General features: G+C 44.4%; 2 protein-coding genes across 3 annotated transcripts in view; one reads left to right on the forward strand and one right to left on the reverse strand.

Moving 5' to 3' along the window:
• Itgb5 (integrin subunit beta 5) overlaps positions 1-1713 on the forward strand; it is a 120808-nt gene extending 119095 nt beyond the window's left edge. Inside the window, exon 15 of one of the 2 annotated variants that reach the window (XM_070030016.1) lies at positions 929-1713. In XM_070030016.1, the coding sequence (XP_069886117.1) occupies positions 929-1113 (185 nt within the window). In that variant the 3' untranslated portion in view covers positions 1114-1713. The remainder of the gene's footprint in view (positions 1-928) is intronic. The other variant, XM_070030015.1, reaches the window with a different exon arrangement.
• Positions 1714-11635: 9922 nt separating this feature from the next.
• On the reverse strand, positions 11636-26324 carry Umps (uridine monophosphate synthetase). Its single transcript, XM_070030017.1, has 6 exons — positions 26130-26324; positions 19856-20009; positions 17323-17994; positions 15776-15951; positions 13806-13920; positions 11636-11989 (listed from the first exon to the last, which is right to left on the reverse strand). Exons 1-6 carry the CDS (start codon positions 26283-26285, stop codon positions 11820-11822), a joined length of 1443 nt encoding a protein of 480 aa, XP_069886118.1. The 5' UTR covers positions 26286-26324; the 3' UTR covers positions 11636-11819.
• Positions 26325-26627: the final 303 nt, after the last annotated feature.

A 26627-nucleotide genomic window follows, 5' to 3' on the forward strand; every position in this document is an offset into this window, starting at 1 on the left:
ATTGAAGATTCCCATGTTGGGCGCCATTGGCTCACACTTACAATCCTAACTACTCAGGAGGCTAATCAAGGATTGAGGTTCAAAGCTATGCAGGATAGAAAAAGCACATGAGACTCTTGTCTCTTATTGACCAAGCTGTGGCTCAAGTGGTAGAATGTTAACCCTCAGTGTAAAAGCTAAGGGACAGTGCCCAGGCCCTGAGTTCAAGCCCCAGTACCAGCACACACACACACAAAAAGAAAATTCTAGGCTAGCTTGGGCTATTAGTGAGACTCTGTCCCCCCCAAAATCAAATAAAAGTTAGAGAGCTGGGGGTCTAGTTCAGCGATAGAGCCTAGTGTGTGAAAGGAAGACCCTGGGTTCCAGCTAGTATTACATGACAAACAGACAAACAAACAACACCTACAAGTCCATGCCCAGTGCTGAACAGCAAGCATGGTACAGCCCTGGAATACACGGGCCCATCCCAAGCCCTGCCCCACACCCTGTCCCAGGTTCAGTGAGGATTGGTAGAGGGCCAAGACTCCGGCAAGTCTGGAGGAGCTGGGAGACAGCAGGCCCTCAGGCAAGCAGTGCAGGTTCGTCTGGTCTGATCAGTGTTCTCAGTCAGCATGGCTCCTCAGGCTCTTCAAGGCCTGGGCACAATACAGGCGCCACCGCCATCGCCAGTGCCTGCTCTAGTTGCTGCAGACTTCAGAGACCTCTAACTCAACCCTCATCCATAAATGAAGAGTGAAAGCTCAAAGAAGGCAACGGGGTCTCCAAGGATATAGAGCCAAGTCAGAAGCGGACCTGGTGCTGGAGCCAGACCATGGCCTCCTGCCTGAGTGCGCTGCTTGCTGCCTTCCTGTCAGGAGGAAGGGGGTTAGCCTGAGCCTGCTGGTTCCCATGCCAGAACTAACGCATGGCCCCTTACCTCTGCTCACAGGCCTTGAATCCCCTGTACAGAAAGCCCATCTCCACACACACAGTGGACTTCACCTTCAACAAGTTCAACAAATCCTACAATGGCACAGTGGACTGAGGGCTTGCGCTTCTAGAGAGCTGGAGGGGACTAAGGACAAACCACCAAAGCGCTTGGACCGGCTCCATTCATCATGGCTTCCTAGATAGGCGAGTGCGGAGAGGCCCTGATGGCGAACCTGTGTGAGGAATCTGCTGCCCAGATGAGGTACCCGGCTGCAGGGCCAGATCCACGTGGGGCTGCCTCCCTCCACGCCCAGGAAAAGCAAGGGGACCTGGGTCCTCTTGGCCACCTCCACTGGTGTCTGGAGGAGCTGCTGACGGTGAGGCCTTTCTGCCTTGCTCACCTGGCCAGACAGAGGAAACTGTTGGGAATGGACAGACTGCAGAATCAGTGTGCGGCCTGGCTTTTCCACGTTCATCATTTTATATAAAATTTAAAAAAGGTCATGCATTTATGATGTAGCTCTGGTTTACGAGAATTGTCTGCTTGGGTCTGCACCTTGCACGTGCATGTTGGTGATGGGATTATTGAGATGTCTGTTGAAAACACATTTTGCAAGTGTCAGTGCTTTTCTTCTACCTGTGTTTGTTCAGTAGTCTTGTAATGAGAACGACTGTCTGGGCTTGAAAGTAAAGATTGGAATGAAATGCATCCATGTTGGCCTGGTACTCTTGACAGATTGCTGCTTCCCCTCCCCCTCCCCACCTCTTTTGGGATTTGAACTCAGAGCCTCATACTTGTTAGGTAGGTACCTTACCACTTTTGCTTCAGGTTTTGTTTTTTAATAGCGTCTCACACATTTTGGCCTTGGTGAGCCTTAGGCAATAATCTTCCTATCTGTCTGGCTTATTGGTTAAGAATGGGTCTCTCAGCCAGGCACCAGGGTTCATGCCTGTAATCCTAGCTACTTAGGAGGCTGAGATCTGAGGATCACGATTTGAAGCCAGCTAGGGCAGAAAAGTCTATGAGTCTCTTAGAGCCAATACATTAGCAAAGAGCTGGAAATGGAGATGTGGCTCAATTGGTAGAGCTCTAGCCTTGAGCAAGAGCAGCTCAGGGACAGTGCCCAGGCCCTGAATTCAAGTCCTTGGACTGGCACAAAAAAAAGAGGGGGGGGGTCTCTCCTTTCATGCTAGTTTTTCCCCCCAAGGTTAACAAACCATGATCCTTCCAGTCTCTACCTGCCAAGTAGCTGGGATTATTCTCATGAGCAACCACACCTGGTCCTGTGTGTGCCTTTCTGAGTGATGCTGCGTAGTCCCCAGTATGGACTCAATGTAGATGTGCACTTCCTCAGGGACAGGATCCAAATTAATCCAATATTCCAGACAGGGCATCTAATGGCTCCATGAGCTGCCTGGACAGCGTGCCTGTGGAACACCTCGGTTTTACTTTACATTCTAGGGGTAGAAAGTGTGTAAAGCACCCTTCTGTCCTCCAGTATTGCTTCTGAGGTGCTGAGAGACTGGAAGCAGCTTGTGCTAATTAACAGGATCAAGCAGTGATTCTCACACAGAATGGATGTTTACACATGCATGTCAATAACATTTCCTTCTGGTACCTTCTTCCGAACAAAACTCATTTCAGTTTTGATTTCCTGCAGAAACATGAATTCTCCTTAGGTTCCCATATCAGAGATGGAGGACCTCAGAGGTCATCCAACGCAGGCCCTTATATATTATCAAAGAAAGTAGATTCTCAGAGAGAGGAAGTGGATCGCTCAAGTGCCAGACCTACTGAGGAGAGTGTGGTATTAAGCCAGCTCCAGATCGCTGCTTTTTGTGTAGAATCCCTTTCAATCAGTTGGCTTCTGGTATCACTTTAAGCCTATTGAACCTTCATTCCAAACTGATCTGTTCTCATTTTTTTATTGAATTCCCCTTCATCTGGCCATCACTAAGACAGCGTTCTCAATAAGCAGCTAATTACCTGGGGCAAAACACCTTCTGAGTTTCCCTTCTCTTGTGTAACTTGGGAATGATGCCTTAAGTCCTTTTTTGAATACAGTCAGTTGTAAGTCAAAGTATACAACAGATAATAAAATGGTGGCTGGGAGACTAAACAGAAATAATCTTGGAGGAAACTGGGTTTCTCTCCCATTTTCTTATAGATTTCCTGAATTTCAGAGTGCATCATCTATAGGCAACTGTGTAAGCACACAGTCACTCAGAGATGAAGAGCTCTGATCTCTACTTGACATGGATGGAAGTTGTGGGGGGGAAGATTTCACCCCTGACACCAGAAGGATCGTGGTGTATATGGAACAGGACACCTGCAGTGTCCTGCTGCCCCCTGCTGGAAGCCATGGGAACAAGCAGCCTGGAGACCTGACATCTGAGATTTTACCAAGTGAGCAGGAGTGACAACAAAGGCCATCCAATTATTCCAGCTGCCTCATCTTACAACTCAGACTCAGGTTTGTCATTTTATAATTTTAAAATATCTTATCAAATGGAGCTTTGGAAACAGCTCTTGTCAGTCAAGGGCTGGTACTGCCTTTCCTGTGAGTGCCCAGCTGCAGAGAGATGTACTACAGATAGGGAAATTGCTTTTCTTTCTTGGCTATTTGGGTTTGAACTCAGGGCCTTGCACTCCATTTGAACTATAGCTATTCTTTTAAAGTTTTTTATTTTTTGGCTGATCCTGGGTCTTGAACTCTGGGCCTAGGCACTGTCCTTAAGCTTTGTTGTTCAAGGCTAGAGCTCTACCACTTGAGCCACAGTGCCACTCCCAGATTTATTTGTGTGTTGTGTGTGTATGCATGCACATGCATGTACGTGGAGATAGAGTCTCACTGGCTTTCCTGCCCATGTTGGTTTCGAACCACAGTCCTCAGACTTCAGCCTCCTGAGTAGCTAGGATTATAGGCATGAGCCACTGGCCTTGGGTATTTTTGTTATTTATAGAATAAGATTTTGTGATATGTTTAGAATGGCCTGGATTGCAGTCCTGCTATTTGTGCTTTTCACATGGCTGGGGGTTACAAATATATTCGCAAGATTTTTATTGGTTGAAATGGGGTCCCATTAACTTTTTATACAGGTTGTCCTTGAACAACAAGCCTCCTGACTTTAGCCTCTCCAGTAGGTGGATTATAGGCATGGTGGGATTATCTGGGCATAGTCACCATGCCTAGGTAAAGAAAGATTTCTAATGCAGAGGGGTCTGCCCTGTTCCTGTGGCTCTATAAGAAACAACAACAGAGGGGGCTGGGAAGGTGGCTCAGTGGTAGAGCACTTGCCTTGCATGCCTGAGGCCCTGGGTTCGATTCCTCAGCACCACATAAGCAAAAAGAAAAAAGGCGGAAGTGGTGCTGTGGCTCAAGTGGTAGAACGCTAGCCTTGAGCTGAAGAGCTGAGGGACAGCACCCAGGCCCAGAGTTCAGACTCCAGGATCGGACCAAGAAAGGAAGGAAGGAAGGAAGGAAACACGGAAGGAAACACAACAGAGAAAACAATCTCCTCCAGCTTGTAACTGGAAAGTTTAAAAGGTATGTGTTTATTTGTTGTAGAGAGGAGAGAACTTTACCTTTGTAACCTATGTATAAGTGTTCTTGAGACCAGGCTTTTTTATGTAATCCAGGCTGACCTTAGATTTATGATCCTCTTGCCTGAGCCTTCCAAGAGCTGCGATTACAGGCTGAAACCATCATATCAGTTTATGTGGCTCTGGTTCTCAATTCAGATTTCTTAATGTACTTCATATTTTATTGATTTAAATGACTGTATGTGTGTGTGTGTGTGTGCAAGCGTGTGTGTGCACACCTGCATGCATGCACACGTGAAATAGTATAGAGGCTTGAACTCAGGGTCTGGGCATTGTCCTTTAGCATTTTTATTCAAAACCGACACTTTCCCACTTAAGCCATATCTCCATTCTGGCTTTTTTTCTAGTTAACTGAAGATAAGAGTCTCATGGATTTTCCTGCCTGGGCTGACTACACAAGGCTGTCCTCAGGACAGGCATGAGCCACCAGTGCCCAGCAACTTCCTTTTTTTCTTTTCCTAGTTACATAATTCTGAATTGAAAGATGGGAAATAAAAGCAGAAAGTCTGATAGCTTGGCTCTGAAGGGTCTTCCCGAGGAAGGTGGTAGAAGCTTTGAGGCAGGGCCTAGTGGTAGGCCCTCCATCCAGTCCCTGGGGATGTGCCCTGGCCAGTGGAGCATGGAGCAAGGGCCATTTGCTTAAAATCTCCTTCATTCCCAGGCATCAAATGAGTGGCTTTGTTTAGCCACAAGCATCCTGCCATACTGTGCTGCCTTGCCATAGGTACAAAAGCAATGGAGCCAACCACTCATGATGTAGAACCTCCACAAACATGAGCAAGATCAACATGCCCTCATTCAGGTAGTTAGCACAGCAGTGGAGAGCTAACACAGTCTTTTTGTGTATATCTTCTTAGTCTTATTCCATGCACTGACATGTAATTTCCGCTCAGGTGTGATTATACTTGGCACCTTTTAGAAAAGGAGCCGGGTGCTGGTGGTTCACACCTGTAATCCTTGCAACTCATGAGGCTGAGATTTAAAGATCACAAGTCAAACCCCCACCGTAGGCAGGAAAGCCTGTGAGACTCTCATCTCCAACTAACTGCCAAAAAGCTAGAAGTGGAGCTGTGGCTCAAGTGGTAGAACACTAGCCTTGAGTAAAAAAGCTCAGGGTCAGGCTCCTTGGGCTCAATCCCCAAACCCAGCACCAACATGGAAGGGAGGAAGGAAGGAAGGGAGGGAGGGAGGCAGGCAGGGAGGGAGGGAGGGAGGGAAGGAGGGGAGGGGAGGAAGGAAAGGGAAAGGACAAAAAAGCTAAAGCTCAGAGCAAGGCGCCGGTGGCTCAGCCTGTAGTCCTAGCTACTCAGGAGGCTGAGATCTGAGGATCGAGCTTCAAAGCCAGCTCAGGCAGGAAAGACCGTGAGACTCCTATCTCCAATAAACCACTAGAAAACCGGAAGTGGCGCTGTGGCTCAAGTGGTAGAGCACTTGCTTTGAGCTGAAGAGCTGAGGGACAGTGCTCAGGCCGAGTTCAAGCCCCATGACTGACAGAAAAAAAAAAACAAAAACCAAAAAACTAAAGCTCAGGATCATGGCCTAGACTCTTGTGTTCAAACCCAGCACCAGCACAAAAAAGAAAAAAGAAAAGCAAAAGGAAGAAAGGAAGGAAAGAGAAAGAAAAAGAAAGGGAGGAAGGAAAAAATGAACAAATAGGAGAAGTGTCGCTGCTTGGTTGGTTAGTACTTCATCAAATGGTAATAGCCAGTAGCACCTCTTCCTGTTGAAGGGAAGAAATGTACTTCTGTAATTTGCTGAATTTAGAGGCGATTGCTATGAAACCTTGCTGGTACTGCGGCTTTGAGCTCAGGGCCCTATGCTCCCACTCAGCTTTTTCACATGGCTGACACTACTGCCCGAGCCACACCTCCAAAAACGCCAGAATGCTTTTTGCTGGTTAATTGGAGATTAGTTTCTCCAAACCACTGAGTAGCTGCCTCCTTTTTGGAGGACTTCCAGTCCGAGTGGCTCCCACTTGCTTCTGAGGGCACCCTTGAATATTCAGCTGTTACATGGTTGGAATCTCATCTCCTCCAAATACACACATTGAAGGTCTGCCCACTAACGCTGGTGTTCCGAAATGAGGTCTTTAGAGAATGATTTAAGGTTTAAATAGGGCCATCGGACGGGGCCCTAATGCGACATGACTGGTGCCCTTTATAAACAGAGGAAGAAATGTGGGGCTGCAGAGGAGAGGACCTGTGAGGACACAGCAGAGAGGCAGCTAGCTACAGCCTAGAAAGAGAGGCCTCAGGAAACACGGCCTCCAGAACAGTAAGAGCAACCTATGGTTTCAGCCTCCAGTCCACGGCATGTTGTTACGGCTGCCAGAAGAAACTAAAACCTACTAGTTTCATTTTTGTGTTAGTACTGGGCCTTGAACTCAGGGCCTGGGTGCTGTCTCTTAGCTTTTTTTTGCTCAAGACTGGAACTCTACCCATTGGACTACACCTCCAGTTCCAGCTTTTTTGGTGGTTAACTGGTGATAAGTATCTCATGGACATAGGAGCTGTTTGAGCTGGCTTTGAACTTCAGTCCTCACATCTCAGTAGCAGGGTTGGAGTCTTAGGCTTGTCTGCCTCTGACCCTCTCCAGCACAGAAGATTCATGCCCCTGTCCTGCTTCATAGGCTGGGCAGAAGCCATGCAGATGTTCCACACCAGCACTGTGCCAACATCTTGAACTTTAAATGGCAAAGCATATTCTCATTACTTTGTTTCTCTTTGTATTTCTACTGTGACCTCCCCTTCCTGAGACACAAAAGGGAAGGAAGGGTTGAAGGGAAAAATGGATTGCAGAGACAAAAAAAAAAAATCATTTAATTCAGACAAAGCCAGATTATAAGTATCAAAGGCAAGAGAGAGTACTGGGGCCTGAACCTGGGGTCTTGTGCTCTTGATTGGCTTTTTCACTCAAGGTTGGTGCTTTACCACTTAACTTACACCTCTGCCCAGGATGTCCTGATGGTCAGGACAGAACCTACCTCTGCACAACACAGGAGGAGGGGAGGAGGCTGGTGATTCTCTGACCTGCTCTGATATCCTGGGGCACTTAGGTGAGCCACAATAACCAGCACAGGGCCACATTCTGGAGAAGCAAAGTCCACGCTTCTGTAGGAAGGACAGGGGTACAGGAGTCCCAGTAGCACAAAGGTATTGGCCCAGGGTTCTCAGTGGTCACTGGCCCCAGTGAAGGCGCACAGGCTGCTGGGGGAGGTCTTCACTGAAGTGTAGTATCTGTGGAGGCAGCTCCACCTGTGGGGAAAGCGTGGTAGGAGAGGCCTCTCTGCACCTGGCACAGGGACAAGCCACTAGGAGCATTTCCCATGAAGAAACACACTTACTGTGGGTAACAGGTATTTTGTCTTACCTAGGTCTCCAACTTTACACTTCTCTTTGTCCTAGCAGGCCTGAGATCTGACTGCTGTGTCTACTTAGGGCTGTAGGGCAATGGGAGCAAAAAGTCCTCTCCTCTGCTGCCTGTGTGAAATGAGTCAGTGGTTAGGGGTGAAGACAGCCTGAGTGGACTGTTAAAGCTGGTTGGACCTTTGGAAGAACAGAGGATGGTGGTCACAGGTCTGAGTGTGAGAGATCTCTTCTGTACTGAGAGCTGGCTCAGAAAACTGGGGTGGCTAAATCCCTCAGAGGCACTGTGTTCCAGGAAGTGGTCGGCAACTCAGCCTCCTGTTTGGCTGCTTCTCAGGTACCTTCACTACACTGAAGCAATGCATCTTGGGATGCCTGGGCTCTGTCCCTGAGTTCTTTTGCTTGAATCCATTGCTCTACCACTTGAAGCACAGCTCTACCTCTGGCTTTTTTGGTGGCTAATTGGAGGTAGTAAGTCTCATGCATTTTTCCTGGCTTCATACTGTATTCCTCAGATCTCTGCCTCCTTAGTAACTCAGATTATAGGCATGAACCACTGGTATCTGATTTAAACATGATTTTTGACTAAGTAAAAGGTAGATATATTTGTAATGTATACAGGAGCTTGTTATCCTTTGGGAAAACTCTTATAGTGTATGTTGTATTAAGTGGTGGACACAATGAATGCATGGGTCTCTTCCATTCTCCTCCCATCCAGTCAGTAATAAGAGATTAAACCCAGGGCTTCTCTAGGGAAGTGTTGGACCACTTAAGCCATACCACCTAGCCATGTTAGCTTGTATTTGGATGGTCTTATGAACTTTCTCCATCTTATCTCTGCCTTGTAAGAAGCCAGGATTATAAATATGTGCCACCACTTGTGCCTTGCTGGATCATTTTTGAGGTTTAATACTGGAACTTGTTTTTTTAAATGATTATGATTTTATTATATATTGGAGAGTCTGAAGACAGGCGGGATTATGACTAATGGAGTTCCCAATTTTGTTGAAGAAGTTTAAGAAATTCTGAAGAGGAAGCAGCTGTTTTCTAATTGTACTGAGAAAATGTGGCCATGACTAATTGGAAAGCTTGAGTATGAATGCTGCCAGATTGCAGTACTTTGACCATCCCCCATGTACTGTGTTTGGCCAGAAGAAGGTAATTTTCCTGAGGAACTGATATGAAAATACAGAAAATGAGCCATGTCCATAAAGGCACCATTCGTGTGGATGATTGAAATGACCCCTTAGGTTAACTGTTAACATTTGTTTTTGTAGTGGTATGGGATTTGTTTTTTTCTGGCTAGTGCTCTACCACTTGAGCCACAGGCCCACTTGCGGCTTTTTGAGGGTTAAGTGAAGATAAAAATCTCATGAGCTTTCCTTCCCAGTCTGGCTTCAAACCTTTATCCTCAGATCTCAACCCCAAGTAGCTAGGATTACAGGTGTGAGCCACTGGCGCCAGGCTAGGTTACTAGAGTTTTAAACAATTTCTAATGTATAATTAGTACTAGAAGTACAGTAACTCATGTGAAATTCCTAGTTACACCTAAGCAAAATTAGGACTTGGTTCCCTATGTTAAAACAAGGTTTTCTTCTTTTTAGCTTATAATAGCAGTGTTTTGAAATGAATTGGCAGTCAATCAGATTGCAGTGGTAAAAGGTTCTGTAGTTAAATAAATGGAGGTCTATTTCCTCAACAGAACCTGTCTCTAGTGCTCCAAAACTAATAGGAATAATGCTGAGGTGTCATATTGCTTCAAGGAATTATTTTCACCAGGTAATCTGTGTCTCCAGTAGAAGCCAGCCATTCCACACTGACAACCTGAAATGGAGTCTTGTAGACTTGAGATCAAACTGCTTTTAAGGGCACTGCGATTAGTAGTCTTGGGTCTTCCCTCCAGCACCTGGAGCTATACACTTGTTAGAGTAAAGAGAGCTGACCAGTGTTTTCTAGATTTATAAGAACAAGACTGTGCACCATGATGAGACCCTAACCTTCAAGTTTCCCTTGGTTATGCCACCCCCTTTGATTTGATGGAATTATGCTGTAACCAGTCACTTCTGGCACTTGTTCTTACTCCTTGATTTGGTCCCGGGTACTATGACATGGTCTTTCCTGGCTTTTTTTCTTTGTTGGCCATGGGGCTTGAATTCTGGGCCAGGGCACCCTACCACTTGAGCCATAGTGCCACTTCTGGTTTTCTGGTGGTTAATTGGAGATGAGCTTACAGCTGTTCCTGCCTGGGTTGGCTTTGAACGGTGATCCTCAGATCTCAGCCTTCTGAGAAGCTAGGTTAACAGGTGTGAGTTACCAGCACCCAGCTTTTCCTAGCTTTTAAAGGCTTCCATTTGGGGGATGGGAATGTGGTTTAGTGGTAGAGTGCTTACCTAGCATGAATGAAGCCCTGGGTTTGAGTCCTCAGTACCACATAAACAGAAAAGGCTGGGAGTGGTGCTGTGGCTCAAGTTGTAGTGCTAGCCTTGAACAAAAAGAAGCTCAAGGATATCTGAGGATGGTGGTTCAAAGCCAGCCCGGGCAGGAGACCGTGAGACTCCTATCTCCAATAAACCACCAGAAAACCGGAAGTGGCGCTGTAGCTCAAGTGGTAGAGCGCTCGCCTTGAGCTGAAGAGCTGAGGGACAACGCCCAGGCCCAGAGTTCAAGCCCCACGACCGACCAAAAAAAAAAAAAAAAAAAAAAAAAAAAAAAAAAAAAAAAGAAGCTCAAGGATAGTGCCTAAACCCTGAGTTCAGGCTCCAGGACTGGCAAAAAAAAAAAAAAAAAAAAAAAAAGCTTCCATTTTTGAAGTCATGTAACTCCATTACTCATCAGAGAGTAAGCATACTGAGATGAATGATGGGAAAATACTGATGTAATGGGTTGCTAAAAATGACTTAACAGGGAAAAGTCTACAGTTACCAATACTTGTATAGATCCCTGAATGTGGTGGACTTAACTGGCTGGACCTTGCTTGTAACCCCTGGTGCTTAAGTCTCTCCAGTATACTGGGTCCTCAGGTCTTCTAATGTGCAGCTACCTGCTGAGTACGAAATCACCTCTTTGGATGGAAAAAGAACTTGAAGTGTGGGTCATGTGTGGAGACCTGAGTCCCAGGACCAGTGACACTAAGTGACAGCCTGAACAAAAGGGGGAAATGTTAAAATTTGTGGGAGGCCATGGATTTGAACCGGGCCTAATAAACACAGATTTAACTGGGTGGTTGCAGGAAGCACTGCAAGCAGTCAGCCAGGAGAATATGAGCAGCTGAATGGAAGCTTGTAACTACAGCAAGCTGGTTCTGGGAGCTGCCTACTTTGCAAATACATTTGTTGACTTTATTCAAACTCCCATCCAAACTGGACACTAGTGAAGGCTGGCTTCCCACTATAATGACAGCTGGGATAATTAGGTAGGATCCTCAAGCCAATCCCCAGGTGGAACCTGCGGCTGATAGCTTAAGGGAAAGCAACTAACTTATTCAACAAGGCAAGAGAGAGCTGTGAAGGACTCCTGCTGCTGAGAAGTGAACCAGAAGCTCAGTGACAGTAATTCTCCTCACCTGCACTCGGGTAAGAAAGAGTGGTTCTTGGATCCAGCACTATTTGAATACCTACACCGTCACCTTTAAGGTAAGTTAACAGACATTATTTGGGCAACATATTAAAATGAAGAACACATGCTCTACTGGTTTTACCCTCTATTTCTAAAATGGTCTTGTTCTGGTTGCCTAATAACAAAACAGTCTCAGTAAAAGCAGGCTTTAAAATGATCTTGTTATATAGTTTCAATGCGATGATTACAAGCTATTGTCAATATTTTCTGGTTCATGATTTAATTCAAGTCCCTTCCACGCAGCAGGAAAGGCCAATCACTTCAAGACAGCAATTTTTAGGAAGCCACTAAGTTTCAGTGCATTTTTATGAATGTAGCCGATGCACTCAATCCTCAAGTCTATTCAAATAAGCTTCCCAGGCAGCCTTCCGGTACATCTCAGCTGCTTCCATGCGATTAGCAGCTGAAAGTATTCCCCGTCCTACAATGATGACATCAGAACCTCGTTTACCAATAACTTCTTGTGGACTATTATACTGTTGGCCAAGATGATCCCCTGTAGACAAAAACAAAGCAAAAAAAACCCATAATACAATATCTGAAAAAAAAACCCATAATACAATATCTGAAAAATGTTCCTGCTTTCTAGTTCCAGGTGTTGAGATTCCCTGGATCTGCCTAAAGAAGGATCCTAACCTACTCCTTTTCAATGTAGGTAATTCTAGAACATTTATAGTTTTGTTAAATATGGTTAATCTACTGTTTCCAAGAAAAGATTCAGTAACATCTTCCTTGAAGGCATCTAACCTGATAACTACCATTTAATATGACCCTTTCTGAGATGCCTCAGAATATTTACACCTTAATCCTTCATGGACACTTTTTAAGAAAGATAATTAAAGCTTCATAACTGTACTAGCTAGTTAAAGAACTGTGGGGACAAGGTACCCCGAAACAGCCTCCCAATGGTATTGTATCTACTTTCTGTTTAAAGTTACAGATTGCCAAGTGGATAGGCCAAGAACCCAAATCTGATTCAGAATATTTGGCACAAATGTGGATCTTAAATAAGTGTCCAGTTTTTGCAAACCAATGCAAACACTTATGAAGCCTTACGTAGACCAGTCATTCCGCTGAGGCCTGCTCTGTGATGGGAAAGGGCACAGGAAGCATCCAATGACCTTACTGTTTTTGATTGATTCACTCTCACTAGCCTGTTCTTCCCAGTTAAAAAAATGTGGTTACATATCAACCTTCTTAGTCTCCAACACTAATCCTTCCATCTGTTCAGCATAGTGCCCTGTCTACTCCTTCAACACCTGAGTTGTTCCTCAGAGCACTCCTCTACTCAGATCTGCTAGTAGTCTACAGGAGTATTCAAGACACACTCCACATGTACAGAAAAGCAAAATGTCCCTGTTTGTAAACAATAGGCACAAGGGACTGTTTGAACATATGGCCAATTGTAACTGGAAAACACTGGCTATAAAACTCTCTCCGTGCCATGGATAAGTAGAGCCAGTGCCTCCCTTGGCGGATGAGGTAACCACGAGGGTAAATCTATCTACTTCCTCTGAAATATCTTTTGAATTTTGCAATGATAAAAACAATCAGAGCTGACCACCTAACCAATTACACTGAGGGGTGATAAACAGTTTTCAGTTTACAGTCATTAAATGAGAACCCTAATGATCAAATTACTACTCCAGACCAACCTAAGTCTACAAGGGAAAGAAATGGAAAGCGGGCTCTGTCCATACCAGTAACTGTGATGGGGACCTTTCTTGCCATGTTTTAAGTCATTTCTCCCTCATTCATTGAAAGCAAGTTGATTATCAGAGTCCTACAGAATACTTAAACATACCTCTATAATCTATCTTACTCCCTGGCTGAATAAAAAATGGAATTTTTTTTTTTTTATCACCACACTACATTTCTCAGACTGCATAATGTTTCACATTCCAATTGATTTGGGAATTACAGCAGAACGGAAGTGCTCCATGTTGGAGATTCATGGTATATATTTGCACAAAGAAACAAAAGTTTTATTTTGTTAGCTCCTCTAGAAGTTTCTAAACTCTGGAGCACACAATACCTTCTTTTAGCAGCATATTCAGAATACCAACCAGAAAACATTAACCTCAAGTATAAGGTTGTGGCCTATTTCAAGGACTTTCTAAATTTTAATCCTAAAATTAGATTACAAGCTGTTTTGCAAATACAGACCAGTATCACTGGGCTAAAAGACTCAATCACAATTGTTCTAGACCAAGAATGGCTTTCTATAGCAACTTTAACAGTTTTATTTTTAGTCAGTTTTATTTTTAGTCTTTATGATATGAGTAAAGAAAACAGTTTGAAAACAGACTTACCTCCTGCTTGTAACTGAACTCCTGGGGTCAAATGAAGAAATTCTGGTTTCATACTTACTCGAGAACCAGAAATAAAACCCACCACAAATTCACAGTGCTCTTCAGCCATTCCAACCTATAGAAAATATGCCATATTATAAGAAAACAGTTAATACTTTAAAGAAATTATCCTGATTAAGCAGACTCAACATAAATTCACTACCTAAAACTGGTTATCTTATATATGAATGACCAAACAACTGTGCTTCATTAATGCATAAGATGACCTCATTAGTGCATAAGATGACCTCTTCCCCCATGTAGCTCATCAAAATCCCTGTACTTCTGCATCTAAAGTCAAGTATTTATCTGTATTTATATTTGTATTTATCTGTAATTATCCATTCTCAAATATCAAGAGCTAAGGAAATCTTTCATCTCTGCCATTTTCCCTCTTCTTCAACCCCTGCTATGAACCATCTATTTTTTACACTATTGTTTCACATACACAGCAAGTCTGCCTGACTTTCTGCTCTGGTTCTTTCCTGACACTATTCTACTCTGACCACCACATATTACCAGTAACAAGTCAATCCCTGTCCTGGAGTCAGACTTACATGCCCAAAATATTAATATTAGCAATGACTTCTTAGCCCCTCTGCTTGTAAGGGGCAAAATCAGGTATTAGGGAGAACTTAGGGGAGGAGCTAAACCTAACCCTATGGCCATGCAAGTTCTTAAGAGTCTCACATAGCCTTTATGAATTATACCAGGAAAGTGTGAAAAGGCACTTTGTGTGTGTGCTGGTCCTGGCTTGAAATCAGGGCCTGGGCACTATCCCTGAACTTCTTTTGCTCAAGGCTAGCACTTGAGCCACAGCTCTGCTTCTGGCTTTTTTTTAAGTGCTTTAGTGAAGTCTCACAGACTATTCTGCCCAGGCTGGCTTCAAACCAAGATCCTCAGATCTTAGCCTCCTGAGTAGCTAGGAACGCAGGCATGAAACCCTGGTGCCCAGCAGAAGAGGCACTTTTCAAGGAGAAAATTTGATGTGCCTGGCTCAGGGTGAGGTTCAGGGTAGACACCAACACATATGTACTGGAAGAACTTTTTTAATACTAGAGAAAACAATGTGGCTTGACCCCTTAGCTTTTCCCACCCAATACCAATCACTATTAGAGCCAAAGTAAAAAGAAGCCACTTAATGGGGACTGCTGTCATGAAACTGGCACTGTGGGACTCAGGACACTCAATCTGCACATCTGGAAGCTCTTTTCAACTCCAGGTGAGAAGAAAACGGCAAGTATAAGCAAGACAGCTAGCTTGGGTACTGGTGGCTCGCTCACACCTGTAATCCTAGTTAGTTGGGATGCTGAGGATCTGAGGATTGCGGTTGGAAGCCAACCAGGTAGGAAAGGCTGTGAGACTCTTATCACCAATCAACCACCAGAAAACTGGAAGTAGAGCTGTGGTTCAAAATGGCAGAGTGCTAGCATTGGGGAAAAGAGCTCAGGAGCAACACCCAGGCCCTGAGTTCAAGCCCCATGACATGGACAAATAGACACATGCAACTAAAGACAGACCCTTTTAAAAAAAAATGTGAAAATACCATACAGAGGGGTCACAATTACATGATCAAGGGAATGAGTACATTTCTTATCAAGCATGGTTGCCTCCTTCTTTGTTTCACCTTCCCATCCCTTCCCATCCCCCTCGTCCCTCACCCCCCTCAAAACAACAGACCCTTATTTAACTGTGTCTTCGTGTTTCTCCCAGAGTGTAATTCAAATTCCTGAAGTGTCCAGTAGGAGATATAAAACTTTACTAAGTACCAAGAAACTGTATCCAATTTTTGTTAGCTTACTATCTCAGTTAACAGCAGCTATTTGCAGGGTGAGACAGGGCTTCCCACAGACCCCAGATGAAGACATTTTCTTGCCCTGAAGCATGCAGCAAAACAGCCCTCATCTCTCCCACCAGTCCTTGTCACTCACCGCTGCTTTAGTGTAGTTGCCAGTGGCCAGGGAGCCAGCAGAGCTCATTTCCGCAATGAGCAGGCACCCGCGTTGCAAAGGCAGGCCAACTTCCTGCAGGCCTTTCACAACCCCTGCACCTGGAACCACGTGAGCATTTACCAGGTCTGCCCAGGAAGCTATTTTAAAGACACCACCTAAGAAGGGAGGAGAAAGATACTTGCCAACTCTCAAACAAAAACTTCTTTGGTTTTGCCAACATGTTAATGAAGTCAAATATTTCAAAGTCTTCAGTGATTATCTACCTGGTATCAAGGTGAGAGAACAATGCGAAGAAATTCTTAGGAGCTCTGTAACTTTGTCAGGCCTAGTGATAAGTCTAACTTATTTTCACAGACTGAAGCTTGGAACCCCATCGCTAAAGCTCATGCAATTAGAGACAGAATCCAATGAAGACAGGCATTAACTGAGCTCAAAGACAACAACATCCCGAATCTCCTCTTGAAGATGACCAATTTCCACTCAGCAAGGATCTCCCAACAACTTCTCAATGTTAATTAATAGGCTCTTCTTAACTATTCTGATTTCAAATGAGGAACTCTACACATTTTAAAAACTAGTGGCAATGATTCCACACACACACACACACCCTTCCACCTCCCCGGTCCTGGGGCTGAAACTGAGGACCTGGACACTGTCCCTGAGCTTTTATGCTCATGGTCAGCACTCTACCACTTAGCTACCCAAGAACACAAAGCGGTGCTGTGGCTCAATTGGAGATGAAAGTCTCACAGATTTTCCTGCCAGGACTGGCTTCAAACTGCAATCCAAATCTCAGCCTTCTAAGTAGCTAGGACTACAGGTGTGAGCCACCAGCACCAGGTAGTGCCACCAGCGACGGGCAGTAATGATTAAAACAAACAAAACAACATGCAAGTATGGATGCTGATGGTTCATACCTGTAATCCTATCTACACAGAAGGCTGAGATCTGAGGGCCAATGTTCAAAGCTAGCCTTGGCAGGAAAGTCAGAACCAGCAAAAAGCCACAAGTGGAAGTGAGGTTCATGTGGTAGAGCACCAGTCTTGAGCAAAAACCCCAAAGAACTTAAAAGTTCCAGAACTAACACACACACACCAAAAAAAAGGTTGGGGGGAGGGAGCAGGAGGAAGACATGCAAACCTCAAAAAATAAGTTGTGCTAGTCATGTAGACATTTCTATCAGAAAGAAATAGCTTGGGAAAATACATGTTACTTTAAGAAAAATTTACCTCAAAGATGTCTGCAGGAACAGATACATCCCCAGGTGAGCTAATGAAGGGATTCTACACAGTGAAGCACTGTGGGGTTTGCCTACCTGAGGTAAGAAGTCAACAGAAGAAAGAAGAGCTGAGAAAGGGGGAGAGAACAGTTTCAGAAGACATCACTTGAGCTTCTGGATCCAACCACACTTGACAGTCTGCTCTATGGCTGTACTTGCAGTTATGTTTGCCAATACATCAACTTTTTTCCTTTTCGCCAGTTTAGGCTGAATCTGATTCTTGGAGATTTCTCAAAAATACTCTTACCTTCATATTGTTTTTTTACTGTGTTCCCTATATCTGCAAATTTCCGGTCTTCAAATATTAAGAACTCATGACGTTTTGCCAGAGCTGTCAACTCCTTCATCACATCCAGATTAAAATCATCCAAAATATCTACATGAGTTTTGAGCATGCAGATGCTGGGTCCTAAGCTATCTGCTAACTGCAATAGCTCAGTGGCCTCTGAGACATCAGCAGACAGACACAGATTGGTCTCTTTCTTTTGCATAAGCTGCAGAAGCTTTGAGGCAACAGGATGGATCCGGGGCAGTTCTGCACGTGCACCAAAGCTTAGTTCATTGGGTGCTTCCTTTACAGAAGTGAGAAAGCCATTATGGTTAGCTGCCAAGAAAACGTTCTCCTGAATGAATCTCTTCACTCTCCCAACCATCTCAGAATCAATTTTTTTTTTCTGTTCAAGAATCTCCAGCATTTTGGAGAGTGTACACACTGAGTGGAGACGGATCCCATGTGCCTCCAACTTGTCCTTGCCCCCCTGCTCTCTGTCCAACAGTACGATGGCATCAGTGACCTTCAGGCCCTCCTTCTGAAGAACCTCAACGGTTTCCAAAACACTAGATCCACTGGTGACAACGTCTTCAATAATTAAACAGGTTTCTCCTGGATTAATTGTTCCTTCTACAAGACGCTTAGTACCTAGAATAGAGAAAAAAAATCTAATTACAATTTACACACACATTTCAGCCAATTTAAGACAGATACTGCAGAATACATTTAGTGTAGTTATGAAGAATGAGATGCTCTAAATCTTATATTCTAACTGTCCACTTTGGAGCTATTTTGTTTTCTGATCACTCTTCAATGTGCCACCATAACTGTTTTTGTTCAGTGTCTCTGTTTCTCCAAACTGCCATTATATATGAAATATTTATAGCAAATCTAGCGATTTATTTTGCAATGTAAATATCAATGTGTCTGTAAGCTCAAATATGGAATTTCATAAAGTGCAATATCCTAGGTTAAGCAGTTATGAAATAAAACTATCAACTAAATTCCTTTAATTATTCCTTTTAATTGCTCTACTTCAAGTTCATCACTAAAACAGCTGCACAATTTGCTTTTTTGTTGTTGTTGTCAGCTCTTCAGCTCAAGGCAAGTGCTCTACTACCTGAGCCACAGTGCCACTTCTAGGTTTTCTGGTAAGGTTTATTGGAGATAAGAGTTTCACAGACTTGACTGCCCAGGCTGGCTTTGAACTGTGATGCTCAGATCTCAGCCTCCTGAGTAGCCAGGATTACAGGCGTGAGCCACCAGCACCCAGCCACAATTTGCTTTTTGAAAATAAATTCAGAAGGAAAATATTTTGCAACCTTTTTAGACCCACTTCAATTTTTTGTGATTAAATATACTACTTTATCTTCAAATCCCATTATTTTCATATAATCTACAAACTGTCAATAGCTCAGGCTGTAAACTTTTATAGACTAATTCTTTGGAGACTCCTTTTAGATTTTCCACTACTAACTAATCTTGTTTTAAAATATGTGGGTATTTTATCCATTTCTTGATTCATCTCTGACCTTTTCAATTTCTTTTAACTCCTTTCTTCCCCTTAAAGAATTGGGAAACCTGCTAGGTACCAGTTGCTCAAGCCTATCATTCTAGCTACCTAAGAGGCTAAGATCTGAGGATTGTGGATCAAAGCCAGCCCAGGAAGGAAAGTCTAAGACTCATCTCTCCAAAGCCAACAGTACAGCTGTGGTTCAAGTGCTAGAGTATTAGCCTTGAGAGAAAAAAAAAAATCAGGAACAGTGTCAAGGACACCAATTCAAGCCTTAGGACTGGCCAAAAAAAAAAAAAAAAATGCAGCATATATTCCTAGGACATCCTGCTAAAGAGACAATGTATCAATATACAAGTTGATGTTTCAACTGCCTAATCAATATAAAACAGTTCAGCTAAAGAAAAATATTAGCTAATGGAAAGAAAGGTGATTTAAATCAGGCATTAACCAATTCCACAGGTGACAATAACTTAAAGGACTTAGGAAGAATAATCAAATACCAGGAAAATAATGGTACAGGAAAAACTTCCTAACAGGTTGCACGTTAAAAGTTTTTGCTACTTTACCTGTTGCAACAATGAGAAGTACAAGTTGTCATGTCCAAAACGAGCTTTACAATGTCGGTGGGGGGGGAAGGGGGGGAAGGAGAAGGATTGGGATTAGGGGGGAGGGGGGAGGCTGGGAAGGGATGTGAAGGGTAAACAAAGGAGGAGGCTGCAATGCTTGGTAAGAAATGTACGCATTATCCTGCCCATGTAATTGTAACTCCTCTGTACAGTATGTTCACAAATAAAATAAAATTAAAAAAAAAAGTTTTTGCTACTTTAAATTTTTTTTTATTTATTATAAAGGTGATGTCCAGAGGAGTTAGAGTAACATAAATCAGGAATTGAGTAATTTCTTTTCAAATAGTGTCACTCCCTCCCTCATTTTCACTCAGTCTTTCCCTCCCCACCATCCTTCTCCCCCATGCAGAGCTACTTATCCTCTTACCATAATCTTTTGTTTCCTTCCTTCTAATGAGCATTGGAATTTGATTGGTCGAACAGATAACTGTAGCCAGTGGCAGTGCAGTGTAAGGTACCCCACACACTGTGTCAAAACTGATCCCTGCATTCTGGGCAGTTTGGAATAAAATATCTGCAACCTGTAAGCAAATGAATATATATACTTCCTATTATTATTTTTAAATGGCATAGAAATCATGTGACAACATTAAAGATAGATAACTTGGTAGAGGGTGAATCTCAAAAGATAGATAACTTGGTAGAGGATGAATCTCAAACCTAATGGTGGAAGAGAAGAGGAACAAATAAATGCCTTTTAGTAAATTTCAGGGTACTTATATCCATAAATTCATATGGTTACAAATGGATTAGCCAAACAGTTGGCCTTTTTGAGACATAAACGCACAAGGGAAAATATTCAAAATCATTTGGACACATTACCATAATTAAATTCTAGTATAAAAACACAATATAAATGCAGGAAAGAATCTACTCAGCCTGATGACTCAGGACAGACTTGAAGGGTACTAGGGAAGGTCATGACACTGATCCCAAAGATTAAAACAGTCCCCAGACTTCCTACTACCCCTCAGTAATGTTATACTTTCAGTATTAATAACACTTGGCTAAAGTTTCTGAAGAAAGTCTTCAACTAAGAAGTTTTGTGAAGAGTCTATTGTGTGAAATATACTTTCCACATAAATAAAATTTTAATGCCCCAAATCCTACTTCCACCTTACACTTTCTGAAAAATAAATTCATAGCTACTTCACAAACTAGAAGTCTTTTGGTGTGTGTGTGTACACCACTCTACCTTTTGGGGGGTGTGTGTGTGTATACTACTCTACCTTGTGTGTGTGTGTACTACTCTACCTCTTGAGCCACAGATACTACTTCTGGCTTTTTTTTTGGGGGGGGGGTGGTGTGTGTGTGTGTGTGTGTGTGTGTATGTGTGTGTGTGTGTGTGTGTGTGTGTGTGTATGTGTGTGTGTTACTCTACCTCTTGAGCCACAGATACGACTTCTGGCTTTTGTGTGTGTGTGTGTTACTCTACCTCTTGAGCCACAGATACTACTTCTGGCTTTTTGGTGTGTGTGTATCTACCTCTTGAGCCACAGATACTACTTCTGGCTTTTTGGTGTGTGTGTATCTACCTCTTGAGCCACAGATACTACTTCTGGCTTTCTGGGGTGTGTGTATCTACCTCTTGAGCCACAGATACTACTTCTGGCTTTTTGGGGTGTGTGTGTGTGTTACTCTACCTCTTGAGCCACAGATACTACTTCTGGCTTTTTGGTGGTTAATTGGAGATAAGAGTCTCATGTGTCTTCCTGCTCAGCTGGCTTCCAACCACAATCCTCAAGATGGACTCAGAACTCAGCGTCCTAAGTGGCTAGGTTAGAGGTCTTCTAAAATGTTTTTTTGCTTATGTACTTCTAAATATTTAAAGGTCTGAATATTTTTAATTTGTAACTATTTCTCATACTGAAAATATTAATTTATCCTCAAACTATTTATTTACTGTAGTAATAGTAGTAGATGCAGTTTGGAAAATAAACGCTGTTAAATGACTTGCGACCTATAGCTACACTGAGGGAGGCGGGGAACAGGGCTAGGTCTAGCATAGTGGAAAGCATTTGCCTTAAGAGTGTGCAAGATTCTGGGTTTAATCCCCAGCAAATCCAGCAAATGCATGCTCCCCACCACCACCCACAACTACGAAGTTAGAATTTTTTTTCATGTTTTCAACCTGATGTTTTAACTTCACTATTTCCACAGAATTTTACTTGTCAACGTCTAAGGCGTTGGGGTCCCTGGGTAAGAGTCACGAAATCACTAGGATACAGGGGGTGTAGAGTACAAACAGCAATTGCCACTGTATGCTGTGCTTTATTGTTAGTGGGTATTTAAAGACAAGCAAGCATGATCTTTGCCAAGATTTAGTTAGGAGAAATTTACACAAAGAATTTCAACAGATACATTTTTACTTAACCTATGAGACAATGTCTTTGTATGTTATTATCTAAACTATTTTAGAGCAAGCTCAAACCACTTTCCCAATCTCAGGAAAATGCTTGACTAGCTGTTTATCTGTTTAAGCAAGCAGAAGAACTACTTCCTCAGCTTCCAGGAGTCTGTGACATGTGTTTTGAGATAGGGAGAGAGAACATGTTCCCCCTCTAGCCTGGCATGCCAAGAGCTTTTCATATACACAAACACAGTCTTCAGATAATCCTGAGGCCAGAGCCTGCATCATTCTGCCCCTTCAACATTGACACTAAGACTTCACATTTACTCCAATATAATATAATTTGTTTGAAAATTTATCTGCTTCTCTTCATGTATATAAACTGAAATGTATGTTAACTTACATTTAAAATTATGCCTTCAAGTCTTAAGTCTTTTGTATTATCATGAGCACAGAATTAAAATAATTGATAAATTTTGATGGAAGCATGAGAACATTATTTTGGAAATGCATTTCTTAGTGACATAAATAGCTTCTCCTTACAATTAATGCACACATAAAACCATAGTCAAATACTCCCTATTACTAGGCGTTAGTATTATGCTCACCTTTGGTCCTCAGCTCCACCCAGACCTCCCCCCTCCCCATTCCTGAAGTTCCCTCCTACAGCTCCGCCCAGACCCACCTGAACTCCCATCTACCTCACTTCCTGTCCCCCAGACCCTCCTGCTACCTGGATGGTGGTGGAGGCCATGTGCTCCTTCTTGGGGGGTAATATGGCTCTTCTAATAAACCTTGTAATAATCTTTCTCCTGCACCTCCCTGCCTCTGCGTGGTCCCCTGGCATGGATGTGTCTGATCCTCCTTCATTGATGGCCCGTACAGATAGGCTCCCCAGTAGATTTGCTCCCCCCTCCACTTCAGAAGGGGGTTCGACCAGCTGCCCTGGGACCTATCCTGAGATGCTACACTCCAGTCGTCAGAGGACCACCAAGGTAACTTTCTCCTGACTGAGCTCTCTACCTGCCCATCCAACACCACTAATTAAGTCCTACCTCCAGGTGAGTGACCAGTACCAGAGTTCTAGGTTTCTGATTTCTGTCATTCTGTCTGTAAGGCCACCTAGGCCTTCGTAGGCTAACCAAGCCCCCCACTTGCCATCTAACCGAAATCTTGGCCAAGTGCCCAGAACTGGGCGCTAGGGCCTACCATGGCCAAGGGCCCCTGTGGAGAAAATGTGATGACATTTCTTACTGGCAGCTCCTCCCCCCTCCCCCCACTATTTCAAGCCAAACAGCACCACAGGGGATGCTTGGTGGCAAGCACTTGGCTCTTGGTCACTATACCATGGGAAGGACACTAAATTTCTTTACATTAAGGCCATGTGGGCCTTGGAGAGCTGCTGAGCCCCCATCAGTCAAATTTGCCCCAAATTTAAAACTCCACTTCTGTGAGCACTTGGGCAGGTAAAAGTCTCTCTCTCTGTCTCCCACCCCCCTTAAACTCCGCCTCTTGCTGTTCCAAAATTAGCTTCTGGTAATTTCTGCCTTCTTCCAACTAAAGGTATTCACAAGTATTGGATATGCTAAATGCCTTGGTTAAGCCCTGGAAGAATGTAGCCAGCAAAAAATTGTTTATACTCCTTGAGATAAAAAAATGGATGAGTTTAAGTCTAAACTCCCCTCCCCCCCAAAAAAAGGTCAACAAATTTGGGCATTACCAAAAAGGTATTAAATTCTGTTAAATCTTCTCTCTAGCATTGAGCATGTGGTGGATGTGCCTTCTTGGCATCGTGGTAATTCAGCTGCTGTTTCAACTTGATTCTGTGACCCTCCCCCACCACCTGACCTGTGGCACCATTATGGTGTCTTGTCTTCTGCTTACTAATTTTCTTGTTGTTGGCAAAGTTTTGTATTTTAAACGGACCACATGGTTCCATCATAATTAGGAAAAGTAATACTGCTAAAATTTCAAAACTTTAAAACGGCTGATTTTAAAGTCTAAGTGCGCTCTATAATTTGTGCACAAACATGTCTATTTGTCTAAATATAAATGGTTATGGTTTCAAGGTTAAGTATTCTTCGTACTAAAAGATCTTTGTCAATGAAAGCTGTGATTTAAACTAAATTGCTTTAAAACTTTGTGACCTGACCATAAGCTAAAGAAAAAAAACAGGCAGTTTTAAAAGGCCTTTGGAAAGGAGTTTAAAAAAAATGACGGGTTCCTTTGCAAAGTAAATAAAATTGGTAATTAAGTTGGCTGTGATTTATGTCATTCCTATGTCCATGTATGCTAAGAGTTAAATATTGTATCTCTGACCTTGGCTAATAAACTAAGGCTAAGGTTTTGTTTTCTCCCCTGTGCGCAGATCAACTCCCTTTAAGATCAAGGGACCAAAGTAACTCAAGATACAGTGTGGCCTGTGAATGGGAAATGCCCAGAAAACAAAACAAAGTTGTCACAGTATACAAAAGCTGGTGTAAACCTGATCTTTAACCAATATACATAGAATTTTACAGGTAACCAACTGGAGGTGTGACAGTCCATACACGCGGGGAGATGCCACAGCCTTGCCCAGACCTTGCCAGCCTTGTTCCATCACACATGACCAAAAGCCTGCTGATTTGGGGTAACACACAAGCCTCTTGGGGGAAATATGGCTCCTCTAATAAACCTTATACTAATCTTTCTCCTGTGCCTGCCTGCTTCTGCGTGGTCCCCTGGCATGGATGTGTGGGATCTTCCTTCACTAGGAAGCTCAAGTTAGCATAAACTCTACTGCTTTGGAGAATGTAAATGCCCCATACATCCCGCACTTTCGCTACTGTGATGACACACTATAGCAGGATTATCATAGCAAGATTCTAGATGGTAAGGACTTAACAGTTAAACCCACTTCCATCAATGTTTCAATCATTTTTACAATCACCAAACATATAGGTGCCCAGTAAACCCTAATTGTGGGGAACTTACAAGGTTTGTACTTTCTGCCTTACCGAGATTGTGGGTGTTGCTCCACTATGCTTGGCTACATGTCTTCATGATAGAATTGTTTGTGATGATGGAAATATTGTATATTTATACGGTCTAATATGGTAGCCACTAACCACATATGACTTAAAGACTCATAATGCTGCCGGGCGCTGGTGGCTCACGCCTGTAATCCTAGCTACTCAGGAGGCTGAGGATCTGAGGATCACAGTTCAAAGCCAGCCCGGGCAGGAAAGACTGTGAGACTCCTATCTCCAATAAACCACCAGAAAACCGGAAGTGGCGCTGTAGCTCAAGTGGTAGAGCGCTCGCCTTGAGCTAAAGACCTGAGGGACAGCGCCCAGGCCCAGAGTTCAAGCCCCACGACCAACAAACAAAAAAGACAACTCATAATGCTACAGAGGCTAAGATCTGAGGGTTGAGGTTTAAAGCCAGCCCAGGCAGTAAAGTCCCTGAGAGTCTTATTTCCAGTTAACTGGCCACAGGTAGAGCTGTGGCTCACGCCTCTTCAGAACTACACAAGTTGATTGGGCAGTGTAAGGAAATTCATTCCCAGGTGATTCCTATATAGTGAAGCCGGAGAAACCGCTAAGGCATCCCAGATTCATCCTTCACACATGGACCAAACACCTGCCAGCGAGGCTGTGTCCGCCACCGGGCCTTCATTCTTGTTCCTGGCCATACAACACAATACAAACTACTACCCCGTTCCTCTTTTTTTGTGCCGGTCCTAGGGCTTAAACTTGGAGCCTGGGCGCTGTCTCTTAATTTTGCTCAAAGCTAGCACTCTAAACTACTTAAGCCACGGCTCAAGTGGCAGGGGGTGGGCGGCGGGAGGGAGTTAATTGGAGATGAGGGTGTCTCAAGGACTTTTCCTGCCTGAGTTGACCTTCCAGCCCGACGTCAACCTGAGAAGCTAGGATTACAGGCGGGAGCCACTGGTGCCTGCCTGGCCTTTCTAAACGAGTGACCAGCTATTAAATGCATCGCTCACTCACTTTTTCCTTTCTTCCTCAAGATTACCTTCGGGTGTGTGTGTGGGGAGGGGGGGGGCAAATACCACGAACTCCCGCCAGGGCTTCCCGGTCGCAGGATTTCCCAGCGCTTTGGAAAACACGTGTCAGAGGCGGGCGCTGGGGAAGCGGCTGCAGCGCAGGTCCCCACGCGCCCTGAGCATCCCGAGCCGGCTCGCAGCGGGTGGGCCTGCGGGGTGGCGGGCTCCGGGGAGGTGGGCCCGGCCCTGCCCCGCCGCCCCCTCCGTCCCTCCCCGCGCGGTCCCTCCTTCCCGCCCGGCGGGTACCTGACGGAGAAGACGCGGGCGGGACACGATGCCCCGCAGGTCGATGTAGACGGGAGAGGAGAGCCCGCTCTTCAGCACGAAGTTGCCAAACTTGAAAGCCTGCACGTCGTACAGATCGGCCACCAAGGGTTCCAAAGCCGAGCCCGCGGCCGCCATCCTCGCGCGCGCTCCGCTCTCCGAATACCAAGCCCCACGCCGACTCTGGCGCCCCCGTGACGTCACGCGCGAAGCCCCGCCTCTTCCGCGGCCACTTCCGGCCTGTCCCGCGCGGCGGCGGCGAGTCAGGGCCGCTTCCGGCGCCGGTCCCGCCGCGGGTCTCCGGCGTTGGGGGCTCCTTGGGGGTGAACTGCCCCGCGGTTCCTTTGACTCCATGGTGGTGAACGCTCAGGGAATCTGTAGAGATGCTGACTACTGTCTGCAGCTCTTGATCCCTGGAGCTATCACCGCCTCCACCACCGTGTTAGCTACTAGCTCCAGCGCCTCCATTGTCTCGGCAGG

This window comes from Dipodomys merriami, unplaced genomic scaffold (genome assembly GCF_024711535.1).
Source record: "Dipodomys merriami isolate MVZ:Mamm:240054 unplaced genomic scaffold, mDipMer1.0.p SCAF_2, whole genome shotgun sequence".
Classification (NCBI taxonomy): Eukaryota; Metazoa; Chordata; class Mammalia; order Rodentia; family Heteromyidae; genus Dipodomys; species Dipodomys merriami.